The sequence below is a fragment of the Vipera ursinii genome (assembly GCF_947247035.1).
Source record: "Vipera ursinii genome assembly, chromosome: 3".
In the NCBI taxonomy this organism is placed as follows: domain Eukaryota; kingdom Metazoa; phylum Chordata; class Lepidosauria; order Squamata; family Viperidae; genus Vipera; species Vipera ursinii.
In genome coordinates this window covers 171,265-188,050 of record NC_139516.1, presented here as the reverse complement: position 1 = coordinate 188,050, position 16,786 = coordinate 171,265, and the positions used below count along the sequence as shown (strand labels likewise).

At 60.7% G+C, this 16,786-nt stretch overlaps 4 protein-coding genes across 5 annotated transcripts in view; 1 reads left to right on the top strand and 3 right to left on the bottom strand.

Moving 5' to 3' along the window:
- Nucleotides 1–818: 818 nt before the first annotated feature.
- DDX27 (DEAD-box helicase 27) lies at nucleotides 819–7,576 on the bottom strand. Of its 2 annotated transcripts, XM_083360413.1 has the most exons (21): nucleotides 7,296–7,576; nucleotides 7,089–7,220; nucleotides 6,949–7,008; nucleotides 6,640–6,793; nucleotides 6,149–6,198; nucleotides 5,686–5,775; nucleotides 4,963–5,068; nucleotides 4,703–4,876; nucleotides 4,456–4,606; nucleotides 4,209–4,308; nucleotides 3,866–4,007; nucleotides 3,630–3,783; nucleotides 3,461–3,542; nucleotides 3,186–3,363; nucleotides 2,989–3,095; nucleotides 2,491–2,596; nucleotides 2,325–2,419; nucleotides 2,087–2,216; nucleotides 1,862–1,952; nucleotides 1,460–1,534; nucleotides 819–1,093 (listed from the first exon to the last, which is right to left on the bottom strand). In XM_083360413.1, the coding sequence occupies exons 1-21, from the start codon at nucleotides 7,353–7,355 to the stop codon at nucleotides 1,078–1,080; spliced, it is 2,253 nt and encodes a 750-aa protein (XP_083216539.1). In that variant the 5' UTR covers nucleotides 7,356–7,576; the 3' UTR covers nucleotides 819–1,077. The 2 variants fall into 2 exon arrangements, 1 of the variants encoding a protein (XP_083216539.1); XR_014492214.1 differs by lacking the exons at nucleotides 819–1,093; nucleotides 1,460–1,534; nucleotides 1,862–1,952; nucleotides 2,087–2,216 and having other exon boundaries at nucleotides 2,491–2,892.
- A 34-nt stretch (nucleotides 7,577–7,610) lies between these two features.
- Nucleotides 7,611–11,590, top strand: CCNDBP1 (cyclin D1 binding protein 1). Its single transcript, XM_083360414.1, has 10 exons — nucleotides 7,611–7,799; nucleotides 7,882–7,952; nucleotides 8,258–8,339; nucleotides 8,542–8,638; nucleotides 8,815–8,888; nucleotides 9,016–9,092; nucleotides 10,224–10,477; nucleotides 10,678–10,738; nucleotides 11,168–11,214; nucleotides 11,359–11,590. Exons 1-10 carry the CDS (start codon nucleotides 7,673–7,675, stop codon nucleotides 11,528–11,530), a joined length of 1,062 nt encoding a protein of 353 aa, XP_083216540.1. The 5' UTR covers nucleotides 7,611–7,672; the 3' UTR covers nucleotides 11,531–11,590.
- Nucleotides 11,591–12,723: 1,133 nt separating this feature from the next.
- Nucleotides 12,724–13,887, bottom strand: LOC310637291 (protein-glutamine gamma-glutamyltransferase 5-like). The gene is made up of 2 exons (XM_083357641.1): nucleotides 13,666–13,887; nucleotides 12,724–13,092 (listed from the first exon to the last, which is right to left on the bottom strand). Exons 1-2 carry the CDS (start codon nucleotides 13,794–13,796, stop codon nucleotides 12,918–12,920), a joined length of 306 nt encoding a protein of 101 aa, XP_083213767.1. The 5' UTR covers nucleotides 13,797–13,887; the 3' UTR covers nucleotides 12,724–12,917.
- An 8-nt stretch (nucleotides 13,888–13,895) lies between these two features.
- Nucleotides 13,896–16,786, bottom strand: part of LOC310637712 (uncharacterized protein) — a gene marked incomplete at its 3' end in the record, with an annotated part of 29,850 nt that continues 26,959 nt past the window's right edge. Inside the window, exons 27-32 of the mRNA XM_083358213.1 lie at nucleotides 16,583–16,760; nucleotides 15,954–16,092; nucleotides 15,174–15,277; nucleotides 14,839–15,078; nucleotides 14,164–14,493; nucleotides 13,896–14,080 (exon numbers count right to left, since the gene is read on the bottom strand). Coding sequence (XP_083214339.1) covers nucleotides 13,896–14,080; nucleotides 14,164–14,493; nucleotides 14,839–15,078; nucleotides 15,174–15,277; nucleotides 15,954–16,092; nucleotides 16,583–16,760 — 1,176 coding nt within the window. The remainder of the gene's footprint in view (nucleotides 14,081–14,163; nucleotides 14,494–14,838; nucleotides 15,079–15,173; nucleotides 15,278–15,953; nucleotides 16,093–16,582; nucleotides 16,761–16,786) is intronic.

Genomic DNA, 16,786 nt, shown 5'->3' with positions numbered 1-16,786 from the left:
CTGGGAAATTAAATTGGGCCGAACAACCCCCTCCACTGATCAAATTCCTCAAAAGCCTATATTGCTTTAAAAGCCACAACGGCAGTATTAATAAGCAACTTACATCAGTCACTGAACATTCCACAATTAAGTGTGGATTTATCCTTCCAGTTGTTAATGTTAATACTTTGGAATGCTGCCGTATTTGAAAAGTTCACAATTCCAAATGCTGAAGTAGCCAAGAAGAATCCGCTTGCAATACAATCAGGTAAAGTGTCCTGTGCATTTCACCCCAAACTTTGGCAAGTCAGTAAAGGTTCCTGCCTCACCATGACAGGTGGTTTGTCTGCTTGTGTCATGCGGGCGGGTGGGCATACACCTGGTTCTGAAGCTGGGCAGAAGGCCACACTCCTAGACAATACAGAGGAGACTATTGCTGGGCTGGGGGGGGAGGTGAGGAGACACCCCCTGGTCTTCAGGCAGGCAAATAAACAGACCTCTGCCTAAAGCGACGGCTGTAGTGAGGAAAGCAGCTCCGTCCCAGCCGCAGCCCTTGGATCTTACCGGCTGCTCCATTAAGCTGGGAAGAACCTCCTTGGAGGTCCCCCACTTTGCTGGCAGCTGCAGACCCCAGTGGGGCAGAGTAATCCAAGGAGAAGGGTACGGCTCCGGTGCCAGGATAAGGGGGTTGCCCTTGCCCTTAAAGCATTTCTATCTTCCCCCTGCTGATTTTAGCAGAACACCTCATTGTTACCAAGAACTGTTTTGGTGACTTCTTGGAATTTTCATAGCCTCCTTTAATAGCTGTTGGATCACACAAAACCCTCGGGCAACATAGGTGAGTCCACAACACAGTCGTTTATTTGGTCTCAAGGTCTTCCTAGGAAGTTTCAGAGAAGCGAGAAAACGGACCACGAGGGAGGCCCTACCGACATCCCTCCCAAGGTCCGGTTCTTCAGCCAAGTCCCAAAGCAGCCAGCTGTCTTTTTCTGGGCACTGCTCGGCGGCTCCTGCCGCCACGAGAGCTGATCTGAAGGGGTCTTGAATTCCACGAGGGCTGCCAGGTGGAGGCCTCTGCCACCCAGCTCCCAGGTGCGCTCACTTCCGCCTGTACCTGCATGAAGAACAAGCGAGCAACAATCTCAGAACCAGAAAAGGATCCAGGAAGGACGTCTACGGAGATCCTCAGTCATCCAGGTCAGGGTTGCCCCAAAGGGGCTCCTTTTCCAGGAGGCAACCGGACTTCCCTGTTTTTCTCTGGAGACGTTTCGCTTCTCATCCCAGAAGCTTCTTCAGCTCTGACTGGACTCTGATGGTGGGGAATGACCTCCCTCCACCATCCAATCAGAGCTGAAGAAGCTTCTGGGATGAGAAGCGAAACGTCTCCAGAGAAAAAAAAGAGAGTGTCCAGTTTTCTCTTGAAAAAGCAGCACTTTGGGGGACAATCCAGGAAGGAAGACTGGGTGTACTGGAGCCTTACCTGGACTTGGTCTTGAATTTTCCTCCTCTCCTTCTCCCTTGAAGGCCCAGACGCTGGCGGTCTTCAAAGGAAGGCCTGGGGAGGGAAGGAGCGTGGCCCTCAGTGGAGCCTCAAAGGGACAAAGAGGCCTTTCCCTCTCATCCGCCCAGGGGCTTGGGGGGCTGGGCGGATGAGAAGATGCTTTCAAGTTCAGCTTCACTCCTGGTGACCCTCTGGGCACAGGAACCACGGCGGCTGCCTTCTGGGACTTTGTTTGCACTTCCCCTCCCTGGACCTCTCCCACCCAGGCTGGGCTTCTGGGCCCAGACAACGGAGGTGAAGCACCCTCGGTGCTCTAGAGAGCGCCCCCAAACTGCCCACCAAAGGGGGGGGGTGTTGCAAGGGCGGAACAGCAATACTCGCCCCGCTCGATACTGCTTCAGGGCTTTCTTGTTCGTGTTGGTGAGCTCCACGTCAAAGGCCGAAGTTTTCTTCTTGCGCTGCTTCTTGGGCCCTTTCGGAGAGAGGAGAGCCGAGAGGGCAGGTTGTAAGCCAGTCACGGAGGAAAGCCCCCCTCTCCCCCAGAGGCCCCCCGCCCCGCCTCCGGAACCACTGGCCTCGGAAGACGGGAAAGAGAGGCCCTCTCACCAGCCTCCGTTTCTGCCAGTGGCGTTTCCTCCGGCATGGCCCGGGCTCGCTTGGGCCGACGGCTCCTCTTGGCTAGCCGCTCGGCGTACATCTGGGCCTTCAAGATCTCAAACTGGGAGCGTTCCTCAGGCTGCAACAAGATAGACGCTGGCAAGGCTGACTGGGGAGGGGCCGGGGGCCCAAGCGCCAGTCCTAACCCCCCCCCCCCCGGTCCTCCACCAGGCAGGCAGCTGCTCACCGTGGGCTGAGCCTTCTTCTGGGAATCCCTCACAAACTTGGTTCTCTTCTTCTTGCCTCGAAGCGCGAGGTCAAACTCCTGAAGGGCCTTGGCAACTGGGAGGGAAGCGGGGAGGTCAGACCCAGGCCTGGACGGATCCAAGCCCTTCCCCAGAGCCCAGCCTTACGCTTCTCGTTCTTCCTCTCCTCCTGGCTCTGGAACCAGCTGCGGGGAGCGCCCCCAGCTGCTGCTTGCTGGGAACCCGCTTCCAACCTCCGCTTGGCACTGTTGATCTGGAAGGAGAGCAGATGTGGTCAGAGCCCAAACGCAGCCGTGGCAGACGGGTCTTCCCCAGGCCAGCCAGTGGAGCTGTGGGACCAGATTCGTTGGTCCTGGGCAGGGGGGGGGGAGAAGGGGAGGATGTTACTCAGCCCGCAGTGAAGCAGCAGCTGAGACAGCCCCTCCCGCCACGCTAGATCCTGCAGGTGTTGAAATGCAACGCCAAATTCGTTCTCTGCCTGGACCTGGGCCACCAAGGTGTGGTTTTCTCCACTCTTAGAGCGAAATGCGTTTCTCCCAAATCAGCCCCCTGAAAACAGAGTAGCAGTTTCCCACCTCCACCCCTTCTCCACTCCCTCAGTGGGCAGAGAACTCAGCCCAGGAGACCCCCTCCCGCCTGGCGCACCTGGGCCTCTGAGCACTGCAGCTCCCGCTCTTCCCGCTCCAGGCGCAGCACAGCGTACACATCTGGCTCCAGCTTCTCAATCTTCTCCCGGAACCGCAGAATCACATCTGGGGCAGAGAAAGACCGCTGTCGCCACTGAATCCCTCATAGCAAGGCGAGGGCCTAACCCGCCCACTAAGCCTCCCCACAGCCGTTACCCTGGGGGAGAATCCTGGCCTTCACGGGGGCCTTGGCGGCCTTGACGATCTCCTTCAGCATCTTGCGCTCTTCCTCGCCCACTAAGGACACAGAGCGGCCCACGCGCCCTGCCCGAGCCGTGCGCCCCACCCGGTGGACGTAGTGCTTGGTGGTGTTGGGCATGGTGAAGTTGATCACCTGCAAGTAGAGAGGAGGCAGCAAAGATCACCGGCCCCTGAGAAAAAGAGGCTGGTGGCTGGGAGGAGGGGGCAGGGCCGAGCGGGAGGGACCTTACTGTCTTGACGCCTTCAATGTCAAGGCCTCGGGCAGCCACATCGGTGGCCACCAGGACGTCGATCTGCTCGTCCTTGAATTGCCTGCCGAGGAAGGAGCCCCTGAAAAGGCCGGCCTGGCCCCGACCTGACCCTCCCCAGCCGCCCTCTCTCTCCCGCCCCCCCGCCTACCGGAGAGCCTCCAAGCGCTGGGCCTGGGAAAGGTTGCCGTGCAGCTCCCCGACACGCAGGCCCATCAGGCCTAGGAGGATGTGCAGGCGGTGAGCCTGCTTCTTGGTCTGGGTGAAGAGCATCACGTGGTCAGGGAACGTCCGGGTCAGCAGGGCTGGAGAGCAGAGGGAGACCCATCATGGCCGGCTCCCCCCCTGCCTGAACCCGCCACCGGACGCTGGTCCACCAGCTCCCACCTGCCACAATGGCCTCCCTGTCCCCCTCGCGGCTGGGCCGGATGCGGACAAACTCCTGGCGCAGAAAGGGGGCCACCTCCGTGTTGCTGTTCACAAAGATCCGGACTGGGTTTTTCAAAGAAACCGAAGCCAAGTCCTTGACCTGCCAAAGGGAAAGGGGAAGTTCCTCAGCCCGGCCCCACAGAGCCCTTCCAAGAAGCAGCACCCCCAGAGGCTCTCCTCCAGAGGTGACCGGAACAAGGCCTCCTCTGCTGCTCCAGAGCAGCCCTGCCAGGCGAGGCTTCTCGTCCCCACCCCACTTCTCCTCCTGCCTGCCCTCCACCATGCCAGGCGCCTGCGGTACCTCGTCTGTCATGGTGGCAGAAAAGAGCATGGTCTGGCGATGTCGAGCACACATCCGAATGATCTCCTTCATCTGCTCCTCAAAATATTCATCCAACATCCTAACGTGCAAGGAGGGGACAAGAGCCAATGGCTGGGCCAGCCCTCTCCCTGACCCACCGTACAAAGCTCAGACCATGGGGCTTAGAGGGCCCGAGGAGAGCCGGATCCGCATCTCGGCCCCGGGGGAATTAAAACCATCCTCTCACCGGTCGGCTTCATCCAGAATGAGGACCTCAATGCTGCCCAGGTGGAAGGAAGGACAGTTGTGCAGATGGTCAATGAGGCGGCCAGGAGTGGCGATGAGAATGTCAGGGCCAGAGCGCAGGGCTGCCTCCTGGGTCTTGAGGTCCAAGCCGCCTGCAACAACACAAACGATGTGCAGCCCAACAATCCCCAAACAACAAGCAGATCAAGCGAACCGGCCGTGGAAACGCCCAACGCCGGCTCACTCACCCACTGCCAGGCACGCCGTGATGCTGCTGAACTGAGCCAGCTGCTTTGTAACGGAATGCACCTGGATGCCCAGCTCCCGGGTTGGCACCAGCACTAACACCCGGCTGACGGGGGCCTGCCGAGGCTTGTAGATCAGGCGCTCCAGGACAGGAAGGATGAAGGCCGCAGTCTTTCCTGGAAGGCAGGCAAAGAAGGTAAGACCCACAGGCGGCAGAAGTCATTCCAAGCCCATTTCCCACCTCCAGCCAGGCGCAACACACCTGTTCCTGTGGCCGCACACGCACACAGGTCCTTCCCCAACAGTCCTACAGGGATGCAGGCCTTCTGGATTGGGGTGGGCTGCTTGAAGCCCAGGGCAGTTATGGCCTGGCAACAGAGACAGCATTACGAAGGTCAGTGTGCAAACGTCTGAAGCTGTCCCAGTAGAGATCGAGTTACGTCGCTAGGAAGAGCCTTTACTAAAGTGTTCTTGTTCTTAAGCAGGGCCATCGTACTTAACATTTACCTCTTTTAGTTACTCGATATTTCCCATTTTTATAGGAAAAATGCCAAAGAGGAGGGTGTTTAAAAATTAACCGTTTACCCTGCTCTTTTCTTTCTGCAAGGTGCACCTGAGACTACTACTGTCCAACTCTTTCCTAAAAACTATCAGGCTCTTTGTCCTATAGAAGCCACAAAACTCCACTGAAAGGTTTTCACTTGGAACTCGTTCCTAGAACGTCACTTCGTCCCCAAAGCCTTTTGAGCGTGGAAAGGCCTTGGGAAGGGCCCAGACTGCACTTTCTTCCAAGCAGCCATTTGGAACCTGAGAAATCTGCCACTCCTTGGATTGTCTGCTATTTGTGCTGCTTTTCTATGCTTCCAGCGGACTCTTTTGCAGTAAGCACCGTATCCCAACACTGGATCTTCAGACACCTCAGATTTATTTGGGCTTTATCCGTACAGGACACCAGGCACCTCAAGCTCACATTTCAAAACGGTACCTTCAGCAACGGCCGGGAGAGGTTCATATCTTGGAAGGACAAACTATCGTCATACTGCGAAGCGTCTTCCTGAAAGAACTGTGTGGCTTCCTAAAAATTAGGCCAGAGAAAAACAACAGTGTGAACCCTCCAACCATATTACACAGAAGCAGACCTCTGCTAGCAGCCCTCCTTCGTACAAAGCCAAGGTCTATTTTAACAATTCTTTGGAAACAAATCACAGTGGTCTGGCATATGCGCAACGCTAAAGCTATGAACAAATCACAATGATCAAGCGCATGCACAATAGCTCAAAACCAAGCCAATTTGTGATGAATTAGCAGTGTGTAAACTCATCCCATTCGTCCTCCACTTGCGATAAAAAAAAATGGCCGATGGCTCTCTACCTGAGAGGCTGCAGGGAGCAAAGGTTGGACTTAACAGACCCTCCAACTTGGTATGACTTCACCCCACTAACGCTCACCTCCTTTACACCATGTTTCTGTTTCCACCGCTCCTTCAGCTTCAGCGTATCTACAAAAAAAGCAATTGCTGTGTACTTATGTTACAAAATACAAGAGCAACGGAATTGAGACATTCACCGTATAATTAACTAATCTACGGTGCAATTTTATGAAACAGTACCAAGTACTAGCTGGTTGTCTCTGTACACGTTCAATCCAAATTCAGTTCACGTTAGAGTTTATGCATTACGTGACACCGAAACAAATAACCCATTATGGCTTCCATATACCGTATAAGGAAAGAAGTTTTAACAATATCTTGAACCATAAATTTCCTAATCGTATTTCATCGTAACCTGGTCCTTTCTACCCCCTGCATATAGTTGATCTCTGGCCCTGATTAAGCTTATCAAAAGCAGAGGACGGACCTCCCGGCAACAAGGAACGCAAGCTGGTGCCCACCCTGGGAGCCTCTCCTGGGTGAGCCTCCCTCAAGGCCAGCGCTAATTACCAGCTTTGGTGAAGACGCTCTCGTCGGCCGAGGAAGGTTCCGACTGCAGCTCCTCTTCCTCTTCCTCCTCGCTGTCTCCCCCGGCCTTTGCCTCATTTTCCCGGGTGGCCCCTCCGCAATCTTTCCTTGCCGCTCCTTCTTTGGTCGCCTTCTCCTGCAGAAGGGCGACGTTCCTCCGGCTCAATCACCCGGGCCAAAGCCCCGCGCCCAGCGGGCCGCCGCCGCCGCCGCCTCCTCCTCCTCTCCCCTAGGAAGGGAAGCGCCGCAAGGCAGGCCCCGTACGAGGCGGCGCTGGGAGCGGCTTCTGACCTGAGCTCGGCGCTGCCTCCGCACCGTCGCGATCTTCTCGTCCAGGCTGGTGGCGCAGCGCTGCGGGGGGGGAGGGGACCGAGAGGTGAGAGGGGCGCTGCGGCCGACCCCGCTCCCGCCCCGCCGCCCCCGGCGCCTACCTTGCGCTTCAGCTGCCCCAGCGCCTCCGCCCAGGCCCCGCCGCCCGGCCCCGCCGCCGCTTCCTTCTCGGAGAACGCGAAGCCCGCCGCGAAGTCTCCTCGGCCCGCCGCCGCCGCCGCCGCCGGCTCCTCCTGCGGGGAAGAGAGAGTCGGTTGGCGGCGCAAATCTCTCACCGCCGCCCGCCCGCCCCGTTGCCCGCCCCTCACCTCCGACTCCGAGTCCGTCCGCTCCGGCTCCTCCGGGCCCCGCTTGGCTCCGGCCTCCATCGTGGCTGCGGGGAAGCACGCGACTTCCGGTCCCCGACCCTTCGCTCCGGTCGGAAACGCGGGACGCTCCGAAAGGGCCCCCCCGTTCAGGAGCGCCCCCAGCGGCAACGCCGGGAAGCGCTCCTGAACCTGGAGAGAAACACGGCTCCGCAAACGCCCCGGACCGGCACTCTCCTCGAGGGTCGCTGAAACGCGAGGGGCGGCCGAGACAAAACTCGAGAGGCTTCGCGAAGGAAAAGGGCAGGGAAGGGGCCGGAAGCGCCCCCGCCCGGACCCTCCCGGGGGACGGACCTCCTTCCGCCCCGGAGTGGCCGGCCATGGAGGCGCTGCGGGAGGCGCTGCGGGAGGCGCTGGCGGGGCTGCCGGGCGGAGGAGGCGGAGGCGGCGGGGAGGCGGCGGAGGCGGAGGAGGCCTTCCACCGGGCTCGCTTCTGGGAGGCGCTGGGTGAGGCGGCGGGGGGGAGGGGCGGCCTCCGGTCCCCGGCCGGGCTTCCTCTGACGCGGGCCTCGCTCTCCTCCCCTGGCAGCCGGAGCCTTCGGGGCCGCCTCGCGGGAAGCCACGCGGCTCAGCCTGGCCGCCGCCGCCCGAGACCCCCAGGTGGGTCGCCCTCCCCCCCCAGAGGCAGGGAGGGGGGGCTCGCGCGCGTGCCGAAGCCTTAGCGGGGTCCCCCCCTCCGCCCGCGAGGTTGTGGCGGTGCGAGGCCTTCCCTCGCGCTGCGCCTGGGCTCGCCTCGAGCGAGGCTTCCCCCCCCCCCGGGTCGACTCCCCGTTCTGAACTTGGCTCGCTCGTTCAGGTGGGAAAGTAGGAGGCGGAGTGGGGCCGCTCTAGGCCTTGGAGGGCCTGGGATTCACGCAGCCTTGTTGGGGATGGCAGCTTAACCTTTGCGGTTGGTTCGTCCTCAGACGTGCGAGAGGCTGAGCGAAGAGCTGCGCGTTGCTGTCCTCGGAGCCGTCTCGGTGTATCACCGGCTCCCGCAGAGCCAAGGTGAGGCAGCAGCGGGGGGCCCCGTTACAGCAGCGCAAAGAGCCTTCGGGCCGCCGGCGCTGACCGTCAGCCCTCCGTCCCTTCTCTCAAGCTGGGGAGAGGCCCGGAGCTCCTCAGTGACGGCTGGAGGGAGCTGCTGTGAGGAGTCTCGCTACTACGCTTTGCAAGTTAAGCGCTGCAGAACTCCCTTTGCCTCTCCCAGGGAAGACCCTGAACGATGCCGTCCGCTGTGCCACGATCCAGGTGGTGGAGGGGATGATTCAGCTCACAGAGGTTATCCTTCGGACCCCCCAGGAGAGGTGAGCCTTCTCCCACCGTGGCTGCCCCTCTGCTTTCCCTCCCCAGAAAACTGCCCAGGAGGCCGAGTTGATGAGTGAGGTCGGGGGTCCTCGGCTGAGCAAAGCTCTCTTCTCCTGACCCCAGCCTTCCAGCTGCATGTTGGCTACAGGTCCCTGTCACGCCATCTCTCTTGCAGTCTGTCCCAGGAGCAGCTGATCTCCACCGGAGGCGTCTGGGAGGCCTGCGACCGAGTTTCCTGCCTGCCGCATGGTGAGTGGCGAGAGAGAAGTCCGGGCCAGCAGCCAGCCCCTGCTCTGGCCAGAGAATGGGCGCAGGCTGAGCTGGGGCTCCGGCCACACCCTCCCCAGAGTGCTCACCCCGTGTTCTCGCTGATTAGACAACCTGGCAGCCGTCACCTTGGCCATCTCTTCCTGCCTGGAGCTCGTCAAGGACGCACTGGAGGAAATGGAGCAGGTGGGGAGAGAGGGGAGCTGCTTCGGGCTGCCTGGGGTAAAGGCCCAGCCACTGCCAGAGCTTGGGAGTAAAGAGAGGCCTTCTTCCCTGGCGAGAGGGAGGGGGCAGCTATGCACGTGGGGAGCTTTGAGGCGTGTAGGTGCCCACCGTCTGTTCCAGACAACAGGCAGTGGGCGGGGCTGCTGGGCCTTTTAACTTGAAGACAGCGGGAAGCAGCCACGTAGGAGCAGTGCCTGTGTTTTATAAAACTTGCACTAGCTTTCCTGGACAGAAGTGGTGGGCAATGATGGCAGGGAGGGTCTGGGGGGGATCTAAGGGAGTCGAGGGGGGAGCATGATGGCTCTACGATAAAACGGGTTGCAGCTTTCTTTGCCAGCCGTTCTGTGAATGAACCCGTGGCATGTCTTTAAAGTCCCAGGTGCTATTTAGCCCAGAAAGCTTCAACTCCAATAAAGAGTAATCAGAACTTGGCTTTAATTTACCCTGAGATGCTCTTCTGCCCCCCCCCCCCTTTGAGGTTTTGTCACTGGCCCGTCCTGTCAATTGGCAATTGCCTTCAAAACCCCAGGGACCACGGGCAGCTGACATGCTTATTACATGCGGTTGTAAGCTGCTACTTGAACAAATTGGGCTGTATGTGGAATGGAATGTAAGCATTCTCTGGTCTGCCTAGTCCTTCCTACTGGCCAGACCCCGCAGCTGGGGAATCTGATTCTTGCTCTTGGAGTGGATCCTGTTTCCCCTCCTGTTGGGGGTGGTGTCACGGCTTTCCAGCAGAGAAGAATAGATCCCTGAGACCACCCACTCCACAGACCTTCCCACTTGCATCTCAGGGCCTGGCTGATTCCTCCGAGCCTTGGAATTCTGTCCCAGTCTTCGCCATTGTGACCCCTGTTGGTTTCTTCAGGATGTCCGGGGTGATGCTTCTGCACCCTTGCGATGCCGTACCGCATCGGAGGTGGCTGAGCCCCGAAGGTGCCCCCTGGGTCCCCTCCCCCGGTTAGTGACTCTCCTGTAAGGGCTTCTCCCAGGAGCCTTGGTTCGTGTCTCCCCTCCCTCCTTCCCCCAGCTGCCCAGGTGCTGCCATTCCCTCACACTGAGACACTTGTGATAGGTTTGTGTTTGCATTAGATGCAGGCTGAGGGAGGGGCTTCTCCCGGTGATCTGCTGGAGGATGAAATGCTGGGCTTCCCAGGAAACTGCGCCTTTGCTTGGACCGATGCCGAGCGGCAGCTGCTGGGCCCCTGCAAGGGGCTGGTGAAGGCCACCAAGGCTGGGCTGAGGAAGTTACTGGGGGCCATGAGAACTCACGGCGGAGCAGACTCGGAGGAGCAGGTGGCTCAGCTGGACGCGCTGGCCGAGGCTGCAGCTGAGCTCAGCCCCAGGTGAGAGTCACCGAGGCCCCGCAGAGCGCAGGAGTGGGACCCACATGGCGAGGAGGGGGCTTCTCCTGCCTCCAAGGAGTTCACTTGCTGCATCTGCTCCCAACAGTCACCCCTGCGAGACCCAACTTACCCGAGACACACTGCATTGTGCCAGCTGTGTTTGTGCTGACCCTGTGCTGATTTTGTGTTCTGCATTTTAGTGTGGACGAATTGGTGCTCAGCCTCTGCCCGCCCGTGAACCAGCTCACTCTGCGGCTGAATGCAAGTTGGTCCAGGAGGGACTTGGGTGGTGTCACTCGGGAGCCCCTTCCTGGCTGACCAGACCTGTGGGAGGCCCAGCGCGATTCCTCACCCCTCGGCCCTCCCCACGGAGGGCGTCTCAGCTGGGAGGGTCGCTCCAGGCTGCTTTGGGGCCGCCTGCAAGGGAAACGGAGCATGTCCCAAAGTCCTGAGAGTCTGCCTTTGGGGAAGGACCCATCGGAGGAGAGGCTGCTCAACTCCTTCCCTGGGCGGGGGGGGAGCTCTCCTCCCCATGGGCCTGGGCAGCCAGGATTTGTCAGCGGGGATCCCTGGAGGCAGGCTGTTAATCACAACTGAAGCCCCCTGGGACCCTTGGCGAGGTGCACTTCACCTGTGGGGGGGGGGCTCACAGCCGCCAGGCTCCTTGCTCACGTGCTGATCCCTTTTCAGGCTGGGAAACTGGCTTCAGTGCTAATGAGGATGCTGGAGATCGCCAGGTAAGGGAACCGGTTCTGGACCTGCCCTTGGTCTCCAGGCAGCGTCTCTCTCTCTGTGGGTCATTTGCCTCGAGGCCAGGCTGGCAGGCGGCCGCCCTTTCTTGCCGGCAGGGGAGCCTGAGCTGCCTGCCGTCTCTCCCACAGGACGAGCCACGTCTGCCCTCCCTCCGAAGAGAGCTGGGTGCGGTTCCTGGCTGGAGCAGTGGACCACAACCTGGGCAAGATCAAGGACTACACCCAAGGCCTGCTGGGAGACCCTGGCCTGGTAGGGGAGGGTCTGTTCGTGGGAGACGCCCGGCCGAAGGAGCAGCCGTAGCGCTTTTGTTCCGACTGCGGGCAGTAAAGGACCCTTGGCCTTTGTGCAAGAAGATTGGAATGCTTGCAGTCTGGTTGTTTTTCTAACACAAGCACACACTCACAGCTCCGGCTCCAGAGAGGCTGTGACATGGCACGGAAGCAGTAACCTAAGTGGCAAGGGAAGGGGTGGGCAGGGGCGCGTGCAGAGGACCAGGGGGCCTGGGTCTCCAGTTTTCCACCCCATCGTTCCCTTCTTCCTAGCTGGCCGGGGGCAGCTACCAGGTGGGGTGGTCAGTTGTGGCTGTGGCCCACCAGAGGACACGGAGTGCCTCCCTGCTGGCCTGCTCCTTGTGGGGGGAAGCTCCTCAGGGAAGGCAGCACCCAGTGGCCAGGGGAGCTGGAGAGGGCAGTCCAGGGGCGGGTTTGGCCTTCTGCAGCCCTGCCAGGGGAGGGTCCATGGGGCACGGCTGCCTTTGCTCGGGGGGGGGGGAGAATCTCCACAGGAGCCCTCCTCCCAGTCCCTTGAGCTCCGCTGCAGGATCGGCGGGCATCTGCTTCGCCCAAAGAGGCGACTGGGGGCAGCTTTTGTCCAGGCTGTCCTTGCTTGGGACTTTATTTCTGTGGCTGTTTCGACATTGCGTTGTAACAGGAGCCTTTTGTGTATGAAATCTTGAGGTAAAACACAGCCCTTTGCCTTGCTCAACCCACCTTCAGTGCTGCTCTGTTCCCCCCCCGTCCCACTCCCCATCTCCCCTGACTTGGGGGAGGGCCCCCCTCTTGGGAGAGGATTGTTCTCTTCCCATCACCCACACATTGCCCCAAAGCCGGAAGTTCCCCTGAAAGCACTAAACACAAGGCCCAGGGGCCGGATCTGGCCCGCGAAGTGGTTTCATGTGGCCTGCGAAGCCATCCTGGAAACAGTGAGGGAACGGCCCCCACTGCCTTGGCCCTGGCCCAGAGACCCTCCTCCTGCCAGAGACCCTCAGATCTGTCCCACTCCTGCCCAGGCCCCCATAGGCACCCTTGATGCGAACAATGTAGAGCTGGCCACGCCCACCCAGTAGGCCATATGCACTCTAGCCACGCCCACCCAGTAGGCCACACCCACCCTGGCAATACCCGCCCGGCCCCCTGAGGGCAACAGCAATGCTGATGCGGCCCTCAATGAAATTGAGTTTGACACCCCTGCACTAAACGTCCAGAAGCTGAGAGCAGGGGGGGCTTCATTTGCAGCCAGTGCAGTGGTGAGTTCTCCCACAGCTTCACATGGACTCTGCCTGGGGGTCTTGGAGAAGCTGCTCCCGAGAAAAGACCCCATCGGTGCAACATTCGGTTTATTAAGTGCGTTGAAGGGGGGAGGGGGTCATCGAGGCTGCTCTTGTGACGCAGCCCCTCCATGGCCACGGCTAAGGCAGCCAGCCTGTCCTCCAGCCGCCTTCGGCCACCTGCAGCTGCTTGTGTCCTTTCAGGGGGGGGAAGAGGCTGCTCCGGAGCGTGAGGTGCAGCTGCCGTGGCCCACTCTTGTAGGGGATCAGCTGGAGCGTGAGGCTGGCCTGCTGTCCGGCAGGCAGGAAGCCCAACCTGGAGGGGGCAAAGGCAGAGGCTCCGTGCTGGCCTTCATCCCTCCAGCAGAGGCCAGCTCCCCACCCTGCAGTTTCCCAGCCCAAGCCTCGGAAGGGCAGGCCTCCCCCACCAGAGCGTTTCCTCCCTCGCTCCGGGGCAGCCGCTGAGGGCCACTCTCGTCCTGTCTGGCTCTCTCGGGGCCTTTGCAGGCACAAAACAGGCCCGGCCAGGGAGCCTCTGGCACCTTCCAGAGGGAGTGCCCCACCCGCTCTCTGGGCTACCCTCAGGCGACTGGGTGGCCTCGCCTGGGCGGCTGGCTGCTCTCTCCCTGCCAGCTCCCAGGGGGGCTCGGCAGGCAGCGCGGGGGGGCTCCGTGTTTCTGCCCAGCTCCCCCCTCATCTGCTGGGAGACATCTAGGCAAGTCCAGACATGGCTGCTCTTGCAGTGACGCAACACCCACGTGGGATTGTGTGGTGCGGAAAGGGAAGAGCACCCCCGCCCATGCAGCATTCCTTGGGAGACAGTTGCCCCCCCATCCCAGGCAGAGCTGCAGCACCCACCTCACCCCAACCCTAGCCCAGCCCCACTCACTGTATCTCGGCTCGGCCTCGCACCAGGCCGGCGCCCTCCACGGCCAGGAGGCCATCACTGACGGCTTCGGCCAGGGGGTTGACAAACTCCACCCGGAACTGGAAGGGCTGGTGCAGCACCACGGGGGACATCACCTGCACCGTGGGGGGGGAGAGAAGGGGGGTTAGAAAGTCGGGAGCAGCATGGCCCCCCACAGAACCGCTGGGCAGCACTGCAGGGGGCGGGGGGGATCAGCCTGTGGGGAGGCCACCTACGTGGATCAGGATGGGGGGAGTGGCCACCGTGATGGTCTTTTCCGCCAGGGCCTTCTGCCAGGTGGTGTTCTCCTCCCCCATGGCCACCACCCGGATCTGCTTGTCCTCCTGGAGGTGCCGGCTGTACTGCCGGTAGGAGATGTGCCAGGGGATGCGCTTTTCTGTGGAAATAAGGTAGGTAGCCGGGGCGAGAGCAGGGCCGCCTCTGGGCCCCTCGGCCCCCCGCAGCCGCCCCCCGCCTTACCTTCCTTGGGGCTGAAGGACAGGTACATGGTGTCTTGCCAGAAGGGCACCAGGGGGTGCCCGTTATGCAGCACCGACTGGGCGCTCAGGCTCAGCTTCAGCTCCTTGGGGGCAAACTCCAGGTTGCGGGCCAGGAGGGTGAGGTGGATGTCCTGGCCGATCTCCGGACTCTCCACCAGCTGAAGGTGGAGGTATGTCTGAGCCCCTGTGGGGGGGTCCCGGCGCGGGCCCTCGGGGAGAGCCGGAAGGCCGCTGGTGCTGCTTCTGATGGGGCCGAAGGGCTGGCTGCGCGTGAGGGCCTTCAGGAACACCTGGCGCTCGCCCAGGGAGCCTGTGGAGGGAGAGGAGGCCGCCTGAGGAGGCCGGGAGCAAGGGCTGCCCAGGGCAAAGGAGAGGAGGAGGAAGGGGGGGGTCCCAAGCAGGGACACCAAAAGGCCAGCAGGCTGACTGAGGGGCCGTAAGCAGCTGCCTCCAGCCCAACCTCATCCTAAACCCTTGATTGAGGGGGGGGGTCTCCCTCCTGCTCTCTTCTGCCTGATTTTGTCCAGAAATTAATTGTGTGCTTTTATGTCAAGTTTTAAAGGCTCATCTAGCAGCATCTTGGCCCAGGTTCTGCCCCACTGCTTCAGTTTGTGGGAGAGGGAGCGCTGTGTGAATCTCGAGGGGCCAGAGGTACCTTCCTGGTGCTTGTAGGTGTGGGTGATGTCTTCTCGCGCATCGCTTCCCACGGCTTTGGTGCTGATGTAGTTCCCCACGGCGCTTGGATTCCACTGGAGTTTTTCCCTTCTCGGCCCGGAGAGCAGCCAAACCACCCGGTCTGCATTCACCATGGAGAACACAAAGGGGGTGTCGTAGCGCAGGTGGATATCGCCGTTCCGGACAGCTCTGACAGGTGATGGGCCACAGCGGTACAGCCCTGCCAAAGGGGAGAGAGAGAGAGGAAGGGTCGAGATGCACGCACACCAGCCTGACCAAGCCCGGCAGAGAACAGAGCGGAGGCATCCTGGTTACCGTTGCTGGACTCCTGCGGTGTGGCATCCAAGACCTGCCAGCCGTCGTACCCAGGGGGCAGATCCCTGCGCACCATCCAGCACTCATTCCAGACATGGAAGTTCCTGCCACACGGGGAGGGAGGGAGGGAGGCAGTTGTCACAGGCAGCCGGCAGTCCTCTTGCAACCCCCAACCCTGCTGGGGGTGGGGAGAGATGAGGGAGGGAATGTTCTCGGCCAGCCATCCCAGCCAAGCCGGGCATTTGTGGGAGGGGGTCATGCTGGGCACCAGGGAAGGCCACAGCAGCCAGAATGGGCTCCGTGTACTCAGCCTTGGCACAAGCAGCTTCTTTGGAGGTCTCACGCAGGGTGGCTCTTGGGCAGCTCCTTTGGGGCTACCAGGAGAGAGCTCGGGAGCTGTGTCAGGCCAGAGGCCCTCTAGCCACCCTCCTTTTGCCATCAGGGCCCCTCCGTGGTTTCCAGGAAGCCCATGTGGAAGTGGGCTGGGCAGGCAGGGCCCTTCTGGTGCTGCAGGGAAGGCAAAGCCACCCCCATAGTTGTCTCCCCCTCGTTCTATGAATTTATCTACTCTCCACCCTGCGAGAAAAGGTCTCCTCTGAGCCTCCCACCCTTCTGTTCCTGTGGAGGCCTCACCAGGTCCTTCTTGCAGGGCTAAAAGGGAGGGGGAGGACATCTCCAAGGCTGCCCTTTGCTGCTTTTCCCAAGCCCCTGGAGGGCAGCCCAGCTGCACAGAGGCCAGCCTGGCTGCGTCCAAAGCCATGGGGCGAAGGAGCCACCCACCAGATGCTGTCCTTGCTCTCCCGGGGTAGCAGCTGCCCAGTGTTGTCGTAGAAGACGTCAATAACCAGGTTGCCATCCTTCTCGTGACCCGAGTCAAAGTTCGTCACCACACGGGTTGGGATCCCGAGGCTGCGCATCACTGGGGAGAGAGGGATTTGGTGCACCATTCAGCTCAAAAGGCAAAGCTCCCTCTGCAAGATGTTCTGCCCTCCCCCCAATGGCTCCCCACAACGTATTAGCCCTGGGGCATTTCCAACCATCGCCTATGGCTGCAGGGATTCCAAGGTTCCCGGAGGGTTGCGGAGGGGCCAGAGGTGCCCAAGTGAAAGGGTTCACACAGTCGGGCCAGCCTCAGCCCATCTTGCGTGAGGGATAGCTCTCTTAGCCCAAGAGAAGGTGGGAAGACTCTGGAAACTGACCCAGGTTAAGAGCTTCTGGGTGAGCGCAGCCGGCCTGCGTCCCAGCAGCCAAGGCTCACAGTAGGGGGACAAGGGGAAGAGATTTGCTTCCTTCTCCTGGGATTTGTCCAACGAAATTGGTTAAGGGGCACCAAGGGAGATTGCCTCTGCCCCCACACACACCATCTGGTGGGGGAGGTGTGGCGTGCAAGCGACTGCCTCCAGCCCTACCTGTGCACATCACAGCTGCAAAGACCCAGCACTGCCCGTACTTGACCGGCTGCCCTCCCGAGCGGTCCCACTGCTTGAGGATGGGGATGCTGCTGCTCCACTCGCTGGGGCGGGTGCCCCCAGAATAGTCCTCGCCCCAATTGCCCATGAGGACCCCGGAGTCATCGTTGCTGTTGACCTGGAGAGGAGGAAAGAGGTGGCAGC

What these genes read in the sequence shown, in the direction of transcription:
- DDX27 (XM_083360413.1), bottom strand. Translation starts at nt 7,355, where the DNA reads ATGGAGGCCGGAGCCAAGCGGGGCCCGGAGGAGCCGGAGCGGACGGAC. An exon ending in GGAGGCAGCGCCGAGCTCAG is followed by an intron (nt 6,794 to 6,948) that starts GTCAGAAGCCGC and finishes GCCCTTCTGCAG; the next exon opens with GAGAAGGCGACCAAAGAAGG. An exon ending in CTGCCACCATGACAGACGAG is followed by an intron (nt 4,008 to 4,208) that starts GTACCGCAGGCG and finishes TCCCTTTGGCAG; the next exon opens with GTCAAGGACTTGGCTTCGGT.
- CCNDBP1 (XM_083360414.1), top strand. Translation starts at nt 7,673, where the DNA reads ATGGAGGCGCTGCGGGAGGCGCTGCGGGAGGCGCTGGCGGGGCTGCCG. An exon ending in TCGCTTCTGGGAGGCGCTGG is followed by an intron (nt 7,800 to 7,881) that starts GTGAGGCGGCGG and finishes CTCCCCTGGCAG; the next exon opens with CCGGAGCCTTCGGGGCCGCC. An exon ending in AGCTCACTCTGCGGCTGAAT is followed by an intron (nt 10,739 to 11,167) that starts GCAAGTTGGTCC and finishes ATCCCTTTTCAG; the next exon opens with GCTGGGAAACTGGCTTCAGT.
- LOC310637291 (XM_083357641.1), bottom strand. Translation starts at nt 13,796, where the DNA reads ATGTCCCCCGTGGTGCTGCACCAGCCCTTCCAGTTCCGGGTGGAGTTT. An exon ending in CGAGGCCGAGCCGAGATACA is followed by an intron (nt 13,093 to 13,665) that starts GTGAGTGGGGCT and finishes TGCCCCCTCCAG; the next exon opens with GTTGGGCTTCCTGCCTGCCG.